Genomic DNA, 17,211 nt, shown 5'->3' on the forward strand with positions numbered 1-17,211 from the left:
GTTTAGTAATGTATATGTATGTGGCAGCTATATCTTTCCAGTACCTATGCGTCTCTGGAGGGCATCAGCCTTACTTTCGCTGTTACCTCTCTTTTGCCTCCCCTTTTTCCTAGGAGGCTTTTAGCTTAGTTTGGTAAATATTTCCCCCAGAAGTAGTTTATAACCTCCAGTTCCTCTTTTAACAGAGAGAGTATTTTGGAAGCAGTAGTTGTTGAAGAGCTGCTGAGCAGAAGCACGCAAGAGCTGGTTTTGATAGCACGTCTCTCTCAGAGGCCCCAGACTTTTCTCACACCTTGCTTCTAATTACTCTATTGGAGAGTCGATTGTAGGAGTGTCTGATTCAACACAATCACATTTGAAACACATCCTTCCAGGAAAGAAAGGGAACCATAGTGGGTATGTGAAGGCCTCTTTCATCCAGAGAGATCAGGGAAGCTGAGAAAGTCAGTCAAACTGACGAAAGGAAATGAGCTGGTGTAGAGACCTGGAAATATCTTGGTTTTAGAACCACTTTTAGTGATGTAAATTTTTTTTCCCAATGGGGCAAAGTCAGTCACTTCCTCTCAGTTCTCATAAGGACTATAAGTGTGACTGGGGTATGGTCTGTGCTTAAAAGTGAGGTTGACATAGCTAAGTGAGTCGAGATGTGAAAAATCCACCCCCTGACTGACATAGCTGTGCTGACCTGCCCCTGGTGTAGATGCTTCTGTCGAATAGCTACCATAATTCAAGCGGGCGGTGTTTCTACACAGAACAACCTCTTCAGTTGGTTTAGGCTTTGTCTACACAATGGGGTTATGCCTATGTAGCTGTGGTCATGTAGCGTGGCTGGTAGAGTCACTGTAGCATAGATGCACTCTGATTGTGCAGACTCGGTTGTGCTGAGACCACTTCTCAGGTGGCTTCACCATCCTCAGCCTTGTATCCAGGGGCATTGTTTGCTATCAGGTAAGGGGGGCAGTTTCATCCCCACACCTTTGTTTGCTCCCCCAGCTTTCCATGCGTGTGTCTGCTCCACTTTTTGCCCCCTCCCCCAACTTTGTAGGATATAATATAATCACATATCATGTTTTTATGCTGATACAACGTCCCTCCCTTCCCCTTTAAATTTTCTGAAATGATGCCCCTGCTTGTATCTAACTCACTGAGAGAGTGCAATATCCTAGCACTGCAACTGAGAAGTTGTCGTTTTGCTGAAATCAATTTCCCACCCTTTCGCCTGCTTCTCAGATACCTGCGTTTGGGATATGGAGCACTCCAGTCCCATCCCACTCTGCACTTCATATTCCTGCAGGTTGCGTTTCAGGGAGCACAGGTATTGGTGGTGAACCTATGGGTCCTCTGTTCTGAAGCCTCATGTGCATTGCTGCCCTCTGAGGCACTGAAACAAAATTGGTTGGCAGCGTCTGTCATGTTCTTTGGTGTGAACCACAAACTGCATATGAGGATTCCTTCATTGATCACTGAAATGCAGCTATCTGAACATGATAGTAGTTTAGCAGAACAGGTTAGGTCATGGAGAATACTAAATCTATTTAAAACTCCAAGAGAATGAGATGAGATGTTTTGGCCAGAACACAATTTGAGGACCTGCACCAGGTCTGATATTGCTTCTCAGTGCCAAGGGAGCCTTGATGACCCCCCGGTTAGATCTTCTGTTTTAAAACCAAGCTAGGGCACTGGGTCAGTACTGAGGGAGGTGCACCAACTACTGAGTCATCGCTAGCTGCAGCATCTAAGTGGTCCTTGTCACTATATCATAGGATTGATCCGGTTGCTTACTTAGCTGGTGAATAGTGACTACATCATATTACACTGTGGCTGCAGGTTAGAACTCATTCACTCTACTTGAGGAACGGATCTACTTGAGGATTTGAAGGTCTGCAGTTATAGTGCATAAAATGAATTCTATCACTTAATGACAATCTGTAGCACAGTATGATGCTTAAAAAAATTAAGCCCTAGCTTGCATCTGACTGAGCTACATATCTTCATAGCTTTCTGTGTCTGTTGAGGAAACTCTGATACATTTCAGAACTGTGGATCCTTCCTTGCATTCTTCACACGCCGGCCAATCTAGTTAAAATGAGCCCTTGTGCTGCATGGTGCACTGGGGTTGCAAGTAAGGTGACACACCAGATTTCTTGTATAGGTAAAGGCTCAGTCCACTTGCTTTGGGGTTCCATTAGCTATCAGGGACAGTGCATTTGCTGTCCCTGTATTCCCACAGGAGGCCCTGCAGCGAGGAGAGGGAAGTGCAACCCATTCTTAAAAGCACTGATTCTGTTTTTTTTCCTCTGTCCTCAGGGCCCAGTCATTTATGCGCAATTAGATCACTCCGGTGGGCGACACAGTGACAAGATTAACAAGTCGGAATCCGTGGTTTATGCTGACATTCGGAAGAACTGAGGAGATCTCACCGTATCCAAAGCAAAACAAAAATTCAAACTGGAATGGCTTGAATCAAATGTGACCCAGAGAACTCACATGTGGCCTTTGATGCCTAGACTAGGACCAATGCATGTGAATACAGAGAGTTATATGTGTGTTGTGTGTAAATAGTCTATTTAATCGTACAGAAGTGAGACCAGTGTTGCATGTTGAGATGCAGTAAGAATTCTGCTTATAAATGGCCAATATTCTTTTTTTGTATCTAGGATAAGGGGAGAAAAAGTGAAAATACATAACATGGCAACTTTAAAGTATTTTTTTGTCTCAATCATTAATGGAGAAACGAGGAGGTGCTACGGGATTCTAGATTTACCTGATCGTTTTTCAACAGGGTTTTCCTTTTTTGAAGGGATGGATATGAGGAAGGTAGTTTCTATAGGATACTTCCTCTTCTCCAATCTATACAAATTGACTGCCACCTCATCTTATACAATTAGACCTCTTTGCTCAGAAAAACCCTCCCCATCTGCATGGGAGAAGGAAGAGCTAAGTTATAAAGGATCTGGTAAATTTTAGCCATTTGAAATGTCTACCCTTCACCCCTTTAAATGTATGAGAACTTTACATTTATATAATGGTGACATTGCTCATAGATTAATAGATTTTTACGGCCAGAAGGGACCATTATTAGCTCATCTAATCTGACCTCCTGTATATCACAGGCCATAGAATTTCATATAGTTACTCCTGTATTGAGCCCATATATTGTTAGAGCTTAAAGCCAGTCCCTTAGAACACAGGGACTGTGGCCCAGTGGGGTTTGTGCAGTGAAAATAAAACCCAACTTTTCCTAAGTAAGCGAAGGGGGCATCTAGGAAGCTTCCTATCTGGGTAACTTGCTTCAGTTAGATCCTGATGTGCCCTTCCCTGGGACAACCTGCTTCCAGTGAAACCTGCTGGGTTGTTTGTCCACTTGTAGCAGGAAGCAGGGGCCCTTCTGGAGAGAGATGACATTGCACTTTGTGGAAAAGGAAAAGTGATAAAACTTTACTTGCAATAATCTGCCTATACTGTCTTTCCCTGAAGCTAGTTTAGAGTAAGGGGGAGAAGCGTGATGAATGGGACCATCACAAGCCTGCTGCTATAAGAGGACAGGGCCATCCTTGGTTCCACTGTCACTGACTCTTACTAAAGTCCCATCTCCTGTGATCTGCTAGAACAGGAAAAATTGAATAATGCAGAAAGCATGCAGCCCCACCTGTATTACTGACATTATGGCTAGCTTACTCTTGTGGGAATCTACCCTGTGACCTGTTTAGTCTAGTTGCAGGCATGTGAGCTAGACCCACACTGGAGAGATTCATTTCAAGGTTTTAGATCCTCTTTGTTCTTCCCTTGTATCTTTATGAACACTTGCTTATATTTCCAAAGGTTCATTGAGTCCTTCTGGAAGGAAACAAGCTGCCTCTTGTGTGTAGTGAACTGCAGGCATCATGATCTGAGATCTTGTCTGAGCCTGACTAGGGACGTCTTTTGCATTTATGGGAACGTAACCAACATTCCATGGCTCAAGTAGATGGCTTCTATGATGTAGCTGTCTTAAAGCTGTAGCCAGAAAGACTTGATGCAATATGGGACTGAAACTATTTTGAACTTACTTTCCCTTGATTTGTCTTAACTTTGAAGCTTGTTTATCAGGAACAGTAACCTGTGTTAATGGAAGTGGATTGATTCTGACTGAGTGAGCTGTCTTCAGGTTTTACTCAGTTCAGAGGAGTTCATGATTGCCTTGTGGCTAATGAGATCAGACCAGAGACCTGATCAGTTTTAACCCTATACTTTTAGCCAATGGAGCATGCAGAGTTTCCTCTTGATTCCCTGCCACTAACCCAGGTCTTTGTCAGTTAAAAGGAAATGCAAAATTTAAAGGGCTTTTAAAATTCCTCCAGGTTTGCTGCACTTGTCCATCTCTGGCCCTGTTGAGGTTTGTGCTGTGTAGGACTACTTCTGATGAATGCCTAGTGCTAAGTAGGAGAAACCAGGCTTGTAGCACAGCTCAGGGATAAGCAGAATCCCTTGTCAGGGTAAAACAGGTGTAAAAACTGAAATGGGGATGAGGCTAGCAGTTAATACTGTGTGACTAGGCTTGGAAGGATTAGATTTTTATTGGTAAATGTCCATAAACGTTGATTTCACTGTACACGCACAAACTGACGCATAAATATGTCCATCAATAATTGAAATTTAGAGGTAGGCGAAGTAAGAAAAATGCTGCTTGAGAACTTATTGGTTTGATTTAAGGCTATATACTTTGTATATTTTGACATAGGATGTTGACAGTTTGTGTGCTAATGGTTATAATGCTTTAACTTTTTAAATCTCAACATCTACTGTCATTAAATTTTCACCCCTCAATTTCCCACAACTGTGGAAGTTTAAACTGAAAAAAAGCTTAAAACCCATAATTGTGGGCAATTTTGAAAATTTTAATTGATAAAAATTGAAAAAGATGCTTAAAAATAAGAGTTGATCTTGTCCATCAAAATTATAAAGGAATTTACCTTGGCATAGCTACATCTCTCAGGGGTGTGAAAAATCCACACACCCCGAGAGATGTAGCTATGCTGGCCCAACCCTTGGTGTAGACAGAATTCTTCCACTGACTTAGCTACCACTTCTTGGGGAGGTGGATTACCTGTGCTGATGGGAGAACCTAGTGTTTATACTGAAGCGCTACAGCAGTGCAGATGCAGTTGTGCCACTGTAATGATTAAAGTGTAGACATACCCTGAATGAAGCTATAGTGAAATCCCAGACTATGGTCTGATCATATTAGCAGAGGGGTTCTCATACTGGGGGTCACAAGGTTATTACATGGGGGGTTGTGAGCTGTCAGTCTCCATCCCAAACCCCGCTTTGCTTCCAGCGTTTATAATGGTGTTAAACATATAAAAGTGTTTTTAATTTATAAAGGGGGGGGGGATGTCACACTCAGAGGCTTGCTGTGTGAAAGGGGTCACCAGTACAAAAGTTTGAGAACCACTTTATTAGCCCATTTTGGAAGCTGTGAAATTGAATGAATTGGCTGCATTCTTCTCCTCCCCACCACCCCTTTCTGTACTGCAGTCAAATATTCAGGGCTTGTCTACACTATGGAGACTATACCAGCATAGCTACAGCAGAGCTATGCCAGCATGACCCTATTGTGGAGGCACAGCCTGTGCTGATAGAAGGGGTTTTTCTGCTGGTGTAGAAACATCACCTCTCTGAACGATGAAAGCATTAATATGTCAATGTAGCTGTCTCTTTGGGGGGATTATGTCAGTTTAGCTTTGTTGGTTGGGGGTGGGTGTTTTTCGCATCCCTGACTGACATAGCTGTGTCGACCTAACTTTTAAGCCCTGGTCTGCACTTCAGATTTAGATTGACCTTAACTTCATTGATCAGAGGTATGAAAAATTCATCACCCTGAATGCTGTAGTTAAGCCAACCTAACTCCTGGTGTAGGTGCAGTTTGTCTTCTGTCAATGTAGGAAGCATCTGCACTAAGGCACTGGAGCTGTGCCGCTATAGTACCCATATTGTAGACATGCTCCAAGTGTAGACCAAGCCTAAGACAGCTGTGTTGTCCCAAGGGCTGTTACAATGGAGGCAACTCTTGGATAACGAGCTGAGGTGAGCTCTGTGGGAACTGCATTGTATCCGGGATGGTGAATTCTTCATAAATCTTGTCTTTACTGCTCAGGGCGTATAATATGTCACAGCACAGAAACTAGAGTCAGTACCACATAACGTTTTCTACTTGTCGGGAGAAGGAGTTCTCCTGACTATAACTGACCTTGTACTCGCTGCAGACAAAAACAAATACCTTTTGGGATTGCCGCCTTGGCTCTGTCTGCTACAGGAACTGGCACCTTTTTTGAGAGCAAGACTTGGATGGTATCACTTCTGTTTTGCTTGTCTTCCCCTCAGAAAACATGCTGCTGCTCCTTGCTAGAACTGAAAAGCTGGCAAAGCAGCAAAATCCTGTTTCAACAATTGAGGACTTTTAACCCTTAGTTGACTGCTGCAAATTAGCATATAGGTGCAGCATCCAGAGGTCTGGTGTTGCTACTTGCTAACTCGGGTGTCTAGCGAATGAATTGGCAGCTGTATTCTTCACATCTTATCTCCAACACCCCTTTCCATGCATAGGTCAGTGTTTGACTGCAGTTCTCCAGGGCAGATGACCCAGGGTTGAGGGGGTAGGACGAGGGTATTTTAGGTGGTGCTTGGAGGAGCTGTTATGTTGAGAGCCTTCCCACAGTAGCAGTGCTCTCTGTTGGTGCATAAGGCCCAGTCTATACCTGGAGTGCTCTGTGTTTTGTAGCGTTCTACTGACATTTCAGTTTATGATTAGAGAAACTGGAATTAGGTTTTTAATTTCTTTTAATATTCCAGAGTTGTTTGGATAACCATCTGTCTTGTAACTCGTGTGTGTGTGCGAAACTTAAAGGCTTCGTTTCCCTAGAGAGTGGACTGAGGTGGTAGGGTGAAGAACCATATGATCTCTAATATAATTGCCTCGGAACCTGTTTTAAACCTTGCTTGGTGTTTACATTATTCTTGTATCTGTCTAGGACCTTTAACACCAGGATTTTTCTCTTATGTATATGGTGGTGGTGGTGGTGGGGGGGGGGTTCAAGGAGTATGCTTCCCTCTTGAAAATGAATCTGTGGTCAAAGATCTGGGGAAGTATCTACATTGCTGGGGATACAGTCATTTTCCCGTCATACCAGCATCTAGGTCTTGGCACATTGCATTCTGGTGGCCTTTATCATACATCGAATCATAGACCTGTTGGGCTGGAAGGGCCCTCAAGAAGTCATCAAATCCAGCCCCCGGTCTGAGGCAGGACTAAGTGATGGAGATCCCTAAATCATAAACTACTTTGCTCACACTTTATTCCGTTGTGTGTTGTTGTTTGGTTTTTTTTTTTTTTTTTTTTTTAAGGCTTCTCTCCTCCTCCCTCTCAAACACAAGCAACCCCTTTTATTTTTAAGGTATTTCTGCACTTTCTAAAACTGGAATTTAAGTTGAATAACGTTTCCTGCCTTCTGGGGTGAATATGCTGTGCAGTCTGGTTTTCCCCCCAACTCCAAAGCAGCTGCAACATGGAATATTAGAGACACTTTGGGCAGGAAGACAGGAGCTTTTGGTTCTTGTTCCTGCCGACCTCTAACTTGGAAATTATCTTCCCAAACAGGGGAGGAAAGCCCCTTCCTCACTAAGAGGATAGCGCACCAGTATTCTGCCTGGTTTTGGGGGTGGATGAAGCAGGACGAACACCTATAAAATGGGTGTATAATTATTGTGGGAGGGAGCCAGGTGTATACTGCGTGGCCTCACTATATAAAGTTAAGGCTGTGGAGAGCCGGGGATAGCAACTGTGCTTTGTGCTTTGCTTGGACAGATTCTTTTGATTTGGATACTAAAATCATACTGTTAATTTTTCTTGACTGATTTTAATGTTTTCTATTGTAATCTTGTGACTATTTTAATACACTTTTTTCCATTATTTGTCTCTTGTGGTCTGTTGCACAAGTTGTATCTGGTTGTGGATGGGATGGGGAGGGAGACTTGACTACAGAAGCCTCACTTGCACCTTAGAGACAACACAAAGATGACATTTTCCACTCATCTGACACAAGCCACCGATATCCGAATATTGCATGGCTGGAGAACCTTTCACCAAGGGATCTTGGCACGTTTTACAAATATTAAGCTGCACAATTCCCCTGTGAGGCAGGTAAGTGATATGTCCCTTATCAACCTAGAAGAACTGCAGGAAAGGGTAAAAAGGCTTGCCCAAGGCTACTCAGCAACAGAGTTGAGAATAAGAACCCAGGAGACGAGTCTTCCAGTTCCCAGTGCCACTAGCTCACCGCACTAGGAAGCTGCCTTTGCAGAATGCTGTTCTTACCAGTCTTGAAAAGTACCTAGACCAATCCTTTTAGACAAAGGCCTCCTGTTGGAAGAGAAAATGTTCTCCCTAACCTGCCACTGAACAAACAGTAATTGTTGCACTTGGCAAAACAGATCAACTGGTCTGCTTAAAGGTCTGACCAGAATGATTTGTGACGGAGATGGCAATTTCCTGCCATATCCTTGGGAGACCTTGCTGAATTAAATTTCTTGAGGCCCATTGTATTAAATGAATGGTTTATGCCGGGGTGGTAACAAAGTGTTACGTGCTTTTTCCTAGGGAATATCTAGCGGGAGGTGAATACTAATTCCCATCCTCTGGTTAATGCAAAATCTTTTGAAGCTATGCCCTGAGGAGCGAGCCATTGTCTGCTGATCACTTGTTACATGAGGCCATGATCAAAAGCCCAAGCTGTATAAAGATGGAACTATTCCTGGTGGTTCTGGTTCTGAATCTGAGATGGTTCTGAACTTGTAACTATGGGGGAAACCCAGTTACGGGTTTTGAAGGACTGACACCTCCTCGAGTTTGAGGTTGGGAGTTGGAGTGATCTCTGGTAAACTTTTTAGCATGTGTGTAGTTTCTTTTAGGCAGTTTGGCTTGCTGAGGATATCTGTAGACAGGGAACTGCAGACTGGAAAAATCTGGTCAGGAGGGTGGAGAGATGCAGTTCTCTACCTGTGAGGTGACCGCTGAGGAGCCGGGAGCCCTTAGGGTACCACAAAGAGGGAGTACAGGTCCCTTGAACTGTGACAGTATTAATAAAAGCACTATCTGCCCTTAGGATCTACGAAAACTAGGCATGTGCCTGCTCTCCATTTGGGACTCTGCCCCTTGTGGATGTGGTGTTAATCCACCTGGGACAGTACACAAAACTGGACTCACTAAATAACTTAAAATATTAGCTCTACTTTTGATCTAGCAAGGCTGTATCCCTTCAGCAGGGAGAGCAAATCACTCAAGTATTTCTTAGGCCTCTGTTTTTGTGGCAAGAGGTATATTGACGCTGAAAGAAAGCAAGAAATCCTTAAGCTATGAATCTATGAAGCAATGTAATTTTACCTATCAGGATAGCGTCTTCTGGGCAGATCAGAGCAGTTTGAAGCAATGACAGCCATTTGTGACTACTAATGATGGCTTAGGCTGGAAACTGAGTTTGTGCCTACATTCCATCTAATTCACTGTGGATGGGCACAACCCCGACCTAGAATTTTTTAAGTATCTGCTTAAAGTTCAGTGGCCCTCATTAAGAGTAGGAGTTTGCCCACGTTCCTTAGCCGTTGAGAGCAGGCTGTGTATCCTCCCACCCTACCTATACTGGCTGTATTTCAGGTATGGGGATTCCTGTCTACATATAGTTTGTAAAGTACTTGGGATGAAAGGCACTGTGTATATTGAGGAAAGGATGTGATTAAAGCAGGAGACTGAGTCAGGAGATCAGGGTTCTGTTTTGACTGTCATCAAATCACTTGCTCAAGGCCACTTAGCCTCTGTTCCTTGGTTCATCTACTCAAAGCATGTAGCCATTAACCCATGACAGATGCCTTCACCATGCCACTATATGGGAGGAAAGGGATATTGTACAAACCCCTCTGGGTTTCCCAGTGCATCATGTCTTTTCTGACTACATTTCTTGTGACTGAGATTATCTTGTGTTGGGCACTTTGTCTGTATTATCCCAGTTTGATAGTTTGTCATTTTTTTTGTAAACCTCTTTTAAAAAGCTACTGCCTTCTATCCCATCTTAGGGAATGGCTGGCATCTCGGATACCAGAAACTGTTGCAAATGCTGACTTCTTAAGGGTGATCACTGTACCTCAGACATGTTGCTAAGGGCTTACTTGAAAGCTTTGAGATCTTGAAATGGAAGGTGTTACAGAAGGGCAAAGTATTGAATTATCACTTTCTAGTGATGTGCTGTTAATATTTTTAAGAGGGAGGCACTACATTTGGCAAATGGTTTAGTTTGCTGGAACCATTCCCAATGATGGTCACACTTCAGCTTGTGCGGCTTGGTACAATGTAACTGGAAACAGCAGACACTGGAGCAAATCTAGTTCATTTTGAAAGTAAAAAGTGGCTCTCCAGAGATATATTTGAATGTCAGTGAAATGTCTGTGGGAAGGATGGTTCAGCAATAATCAGAGGTGGAGAGTGATCAGAGCCTTGTCTTGATGGGCAAAAAGGAAGTGTTTCAATTGTTAGCTTAACACCTGAAGTCCTTTAAAACATTATGTTGGAAGTGTAATTTCCAGCTTGGATGGACATACCCGTGCAAGCTCCGATTGAGCTAGTGTCCTAGACATAGAAGTGTAGTTGAAGTGGTCTGAGCAGTGGGCCAGGCTAACTGCCCCAAATATCCTGTCAGAGACCTTAGGTACCTACTAGAGGTGGCTAGTTCATCCTTCCACCATTTTAGTGCACTAGCTCAATTGGTCAGTTTGGGTACATCTCCCTGAGCTAGAAATTACCCCTCCAGCTCTAATGGTAGGCATTTCTCCAATCCTCTGGGACCTGGCCTATCCTCTAACTGTTCCAAGATTGCTTCAGCTAATTCCTTAAGTACCTACGATGAATTATTCAAGCCCTGCTGGCTTGAATACATCTAACTTATCTAAATATTCTTTAACCTGTTCTTTCCCTATCTTGGCTTGGCTTCCTTTCACCTTCTTGTTGAGTATCTGGTCACCATTAACCTTTTTAGTCAAGACTGAAGCAAAATAGTGTACAACCAGTGCTGTAGCCAGGGAGATACAGCGCTGTATGTGCCTTGCAAGTGTGGACGGTGAATGAGTTGCAGCGCTGTAAAGCCACCACCAGCGCTGCAACTCTCCAGTGTAGCCAAGCCCTCAGCCTTTTTGACTTCATCAGTTATTAGCTGTCCTTCCCCACTAAGTAGGGGACCTTCACTTTCTGTTGTCTTTCTCTTGTTTCTAATGCATCTCCTCTTATTGCCTTTTGTGTCCCGTGCAGAGTGTAACTCATCTTGTGCCTTTGTCTTACTGATTTTGTTCCTGTGTGCTTGTACTTCTCCTTAGCAATTTGTCCATGTTTCCATTTTTTGTAGGATTCCTTTTTGATTTTCAAGTGCACGTTAAGATGGGTTAACAAGCTCCCCATCTGTTGTGGGCTGGGATCAATGTGTTTGAACCCTTTTTAGAAACTTTTCTAGCCCAACTATAGTAGGAATGCTGCTGTATTTGGAACTGTACCTTGGACAATGCTTCAACACACAGCCTGCTGCCCAGTAGTTATATATGGATATAATTTGTCAACTACTGTAGCTAAAGCTTTAATAATCATCTGAAAATCTGCTTAGATCTGTAGTGTCCAAACTTTGGCCCATGACTTGAGAAACTTAATACTTGGTTCCAAATGAACACTATTCCCTGAGCTGTCTCTTTGATTATTTTTTAACAAGTATTTGAATCAGGTGTAAAGTACAACCTCCCCCATTTCCTCTGCAGTTCCAGGAGGCTGAATAGCTGCTGTCTCTTCCCTTTTGCATGGCTCCAGCATGGCAATTGCTGTTGTACAAGTTCTGCAGTGTGTGAGGGGAAGGAGAGAGTAATAGCTGTGGTTGCTCCATTGCCTGCTTCTCTGCTGGGTTATAGGAGCCCCAGGGTAAACAGGACAGGAGCCTACCATGCTCTACTTGCCCCTAGAGAAATAAAGTACTGAGTGTTGTCCTCATCTTTTTTTTTTATTTTAATATTTGGTCTTCAGGCTGAAACGGTTGGACAGCTGGTTTTAGAGCATCTGGGCAAGCATAAAGGGTGGAGTGGGAAAGTGGAGAAAAGGCTGTGGGAGGGGATGTGTGCACACCTGAAGGGAAAACAGAATGGTGAGAGAAAGATACAGAATGAGAAGAGATGGGAAGAATGAAGTTAAAGAAAATTGTACAGGAGGATGAGAAACTAGAAGGGAATGAAATGCAGGAGCCATGGTAACTTTTTTGTTAATGAAAGTGTGCAGAAAGAACCCTCTGACTGTCTAGGTTTATATTCTGGTGGGGTAAAAAATCTTCATAGTTTGTACTGTCACCCCTTCTGTGTCACTTCCCATGTATGTGTGACATTCCCCAGGTAGCAGCCTAAACAGAATTTTTAAACCAGGTTGTTGAAATGGTTTGACCATAACATCAGAAATGCAGGGCTGCCAGGGACCCCACGAAGCCATCAAGTTTCACCCCCTGTGCTCAGGCTGTAAACGTAGCCCATCCCTGACAGGTATTTAAGAACAGGTTGGACAATGAGGGGGATTCCACAACCTCCCTTTGAAGCCTATTCCAGAGTTCAAAATAACCTTTGTAGTTAGTAAAAGCTTTCTACTATCTAAGTCTGTTACTACTTGTCCTGCTTTTGGTGGACATGGAGAACAATTGACCAGTCTTATAACAGCCTTTAATGCATTTGAAGACTTTGTAGGTGCTTACCACCTTCTTCTTTTCACAAGAGTAAGGATGCCTGTTTTAGCCTTTCCCCTCTCCACTGTATAAACCACCTTAAGATTTGTTCGAAAGCAGTGTTTGGCTAATGCATGCAATCGCAGGGTGGGGGAGGTCCTTGAAGGGGCAGGCTCTGGTGTACTTCAAGGTATAGCATGCTGTAGGAGGCATGATAAAACTGGATTCAGTTCTCCTTTCTACCTATCTCTGCCCCAGGTGCAGTGGAGCACACACAAAGCAGCTTCACCATCCATTCCAGCCCTTTCTAAGTCAGCAGCTGAATTGCAGTGAAATGTGTGTGAAGGAGGTGGGGTTGCAGTATTCATGAATACTACATATGCTATGATTGGGTGACCTGTAAGGGAGGTTTTGTCTGACGCTGGTGTTAAATCAAAATGAGTTGTCAGGAAAAAGCACCAGGAACCAGAGCAATGAGCTGCCACTACCTTTGGCTAGAACGCTTCAAGGTCATGAGGCAAAGGGCTGGGCCATTAACTGGGAAGAACCTAATTGCTCTAATTCCAGTAAAGATGAGATTTATTTGGGCAGGGGAGCTCGGATGGACAGGACTCAACTATTAATTGCAGTGTTGGTCCAATGAAAAATATCACCATCTTCCTTCTCACTCAACTGAGAAATCATTGAGAGAGTTTAACAGAGCTTGTTCCCTTGAACAGCTGGACACAGGCTTTGCCAGAGGGAGGCTAAAGAAGTTACCTTACCTGCCTAACAGGAATGGGTGGAGGGGGCAGGATCTAAGTAGGCCACTGCTGGCTTTTTTTAAATCCTTGGCCTTCTTATTAAAAATAAATATCCTGTTTTGAAAAGGCAGTATAGTCACTGAATATGCTACTGGTCCCAGGTACTGAATCTAAGCCAGGCTTGCTGAGGTAATTATAGTGGATGCAGAGTGGGCCTGCCACTGGTCTACATCTGACTAGGAGAATCTCATGATTCTGTGCTGAGATGAGAGCTGCTGGCTCATCAGCTGTAGGGGACTGTGGTGCAACTAGTTTGGCAACAGCACATTACACAGGAAGTAGGTGAGGGGTCCTGCTAGCCTCTGCTCAGGGCTGGTGCAAGAATGTTTTGTGTCCTAGGTGAAACTTCCACCTTGTGCCGCCCCCCGCCCCCCACTCCCATGCCCCTGCCTTGAGGTGCTGCGCCTCCCCCCCCCCCGTGGCAGCTCTCTGCCCTGAGAAACCCCCTGCCCCAGCTCACCCCTGCTCCACGCACAAGTATGCTGTGGCTACTTCACTTCTCCTGCCTCCCAGGCTTGTGGCACCTAAGGGAGGCAGGAGAAATGAAGCAGCTCACCCTGCTCTGCCTCCTCCCTGAGCATGCCATGGCTGCTTCACTTCTCCCGCCTCCCAGGCTTGTGGCGCCAATCACCTTAGGGGCTGCAAGCCTGGGAAGCGGGAGAAGTGAAGCTGCCATGGTGTGTTTGGGGAGGAAGTGGGGCATGGGTGAGCTAGGGCAGGGAGTTCCCCTGTGTGCCACCCCCCCCTTACTTGCTGCAGGCGGCCCTTCACGTGCTCCCCTGCCCCAGCTCCCTCCACCTAATGCTGGCAGTGACCGGTGCTGCCCAAATCCTAGTGCCCTAGGTGACCACCTAGGTCGCCTAAATGGTTGCACCAGCCCTGCCTCTGCTCTCTGGATGGAGGTTGATTTCTTCAGGTGGTGGATTATGTTGCCCTTTATTTAGCTCCCTACAAAAAACTCTGCCCTGTACAGCAGTAGCATCCCTGTACAGTTCTGACTACAGAATGTTATCAGTGCTGATGCATGCTGGAGTATCTTAAATGGATCTTCATATACTACAGTAACAGTTGCTGGAGTTTAGAAAAAGCCTTCCTGGTGAGGCAAGCACCTTTTGATTCTGGAGCCAATAGGGGAGAACTAACCAGGGGAATAGTTGTAACTTTTTCTTTAAAGGCAAAACTGACATTTAGAGAAACTGTTACATTCAGGCTCTTAACTGCCACAATGACTATCCCTCTCTGGAAGAGTAAACAGGAAGGGGATGCATGTCATTGGTAACACATACTAATAGTATGGCAAAAACATGCTGTTCCTGCCCAGACTAATACATGGTCACATGTTCCCTAGACTTTGAGAGCTTTGCCTATGCAACTTGGACTACTCCTCGCCGCCCCTCCCCTTCAAAAACAAAAATCTCATTTAGAGGTTGGGAGGGCCTGCTCTCTGCCCTTTATGACCTTGCTATTGAGTAGCTTCCATTTGTTTGCTCTTTGGGGGAGGGTAGAAGCTGCCTTTTCTAAACTATATACCACCATCTACTGTAACTGTCCACCACACTGGGACCAACTCCACTTAAGGTAGGTCTACATGGCAATGAAAAAACCCCAGCTGGCTCAGGCTCCAAGGCTATTTCATTGCTGTGCAGACTTCTGAGCTCAGGCTGGATCCTGGGCTGTAGGGGCCTGTGTGGAGAGCCTAGCTCAGCCATCTACACAGCAATGAAGCAGTGCTACAGCCCAAGCTGGTTGGCATAGGCCAGCTGTGGGTTTTTCTATGGTATGTCTGTATAGCTGCAGTGGCTTTTAAACATAGGAATTGAGAACCAATATGGGGGCAGGGAAGAGAGAGAAAGCAAGCTGTTATTTGTTGTCCTCTAATGCCTCTCAAAGCACTCTGTAGCAGGCCAGCTCTCTACTCTGGAATTCCACATCCTCAATTCTGGTATTTTGCAGCACTCAAAAAAATGAAAATTGCTTCTGAAGGATGAGAAGTCCTTTATTCAGTGTGTAATTTAATCAAATATATTTTCATGAAATAGGTAAAGTTGGAGAGTGCCGCATCGATGGCCTATAGTGGTTTTCCCAAAGCAGGGGGAGATTAATTTAGACCCATAAGCCTACCTCTATTGTGTATACAAGACATCTATGAAACCAACTGTTTCCCCATCTCCATGATACAAAATTCCCCTCTGATTGCAGTGATTGTTTTAACAGCAGCAATTACCATGTTGTGGAAGCTTTTCAAGAAGTTGCTCAAGTGGCTGGCAGGGGCCAGCAGGCTTAAGACTTTAGGAGAGGGATACTGCCAGACCACCGAACCTAAGCAGCATCAGGTCATCACTACTTTTCTGAAGACTACAGTAGAATAGCTGATTGGTTCTCTCCATTGCAGTTTTTTTTTAGATGATTTAAGGCTAGTCCTGAATTAACACAAAACTGATGGCTGTTAGGCACAGCATTTTAACAATTTCCAGTTTGAGTAATTGCATTAGGCCTATTGCCCTAAACTGGAGTGTTGCTAAGTTGTCACCATATTCTATCCCTAGAGTAAGCTGTGTTACCTGAACGTATATCCCTTTACTTTGGAAATTCACTGAGAAGAAGCTCCCACAGATAGTCATTGATTTGGAACGCTGAGTGAGAACACACACAGTTATGGGAAGTAGACACATGCAAGAAAGATCAACTGCTAACTCTGAATGACTAGCCATTTTGTAAGTTAATTATAATATGCTCTAGTCCAAGCAACACATGATTTTGCTTGGGGCTACTAAAAGGCAGCAATTCTCAGCTTAGCTTATTTTCTCTCCTATTTGAGGGGCTAGGTCATTTCACCTTGAACTCCTTCATCCATCCAAGACTCTCAAATTCCATGCTGTTTTTTTATTCACTGCAGTTCAAGAGGACAATTCCTCCCACACGACTCTCCCAAGTAGAAGAGATCTTTTTGACAGAAGGGGTAGGATAGAGAACATCTTGGGACAGCACTCTTACCAGGGAATTGCTACATTCCAGGAGATGTAGAACAGTGGTTTTCAACCTGGGGTCTGCAGACTGTTTAAGATTTCCAAAGGAGGCTGCAGCTCTATTTGAAATTTAGGGGTCCACAACTGAAAAAAGGTTGAAAGCCACTGCTGGAGAGAATGCCTCCTTACAAACCTTTACAACAGCCCTAACCTTTTAGCCATGATGTGCTGTGTTCCACTGTGTGAAGAGTCCAGCCTTGGCATGTCAAGGTCTTCTCACTCACTGGGGAAGTGAATGCTTCCCTGCTCGCTGTATAGTACAGAGTGGAACATAATTCTGATAAATTAAGGAAATTCTTAGCATTTGAGTCAGCAACCTTAGGGAATTACTTTGTCAGTTTGGAATCTGAATATTCATGTACAAGAGATTTCACAGGCCTGGAGTCAATCTTATGAGAGACCAGGTACAGCATAGGTGCAAGCAAACTTCCCCCTATGCTGCCTTCCTTGTGTGTCAGTCCTCATCTGAGACAACACCTTTTAGAGAGCAGGGGTAGTTCAGTCTCCAGGGTCCATCTGTTCCTGATCATGCTCCTGAGACTGCTAACAAGTCATTTAGTACAGAGTGGTGATAATTTGTGATGTGGACATTCCCCCTGCTCAAAGGTTATTTAGTAATTG

General features: G+C 44.2%; 1 protein-coding gene across 2 annotated transcripts in view; it reads left to right on the plus strand.

Moving 5' to 3' along the window:
- MPZL1 (myelin protein zero like 1) overlaps window positions 1–3,653 on the plus strand; it is a 45,156-nt gene extending 41,503 nt beyond the window's left edge. For both annotated transcript variants that reach the window (XM_039521573.1, XM_039521583.1), the window contains exon 6: window positions 2,308–3,653. In XM_039521573.1, the coding sequence (XP_039377507.1) occupies window positions 2,308–2,409 (102 nt within the window). In that variant the 3' untranslated portion in view covers window positions 2,410–3,653. The remainder of the gene's footprint in view (window positions 1–2,307) is intronic.
- Window positions 3,654–17,211: the final 13,558 nt, after the last annotated feature.

This window comes from Mauremys reevesii, linkage group 1, assembly GCF_016161935.1.
Source record: "Mauremys reevesii isolate NIE-2019 linkage group 1, ASM1616193v1, whole genome shotgun sequence".
NCBI lineage: Eukaryota > Metazoa > Chordata > Testudines > Geoemydidae > Mauremys > Mauremys reevesii.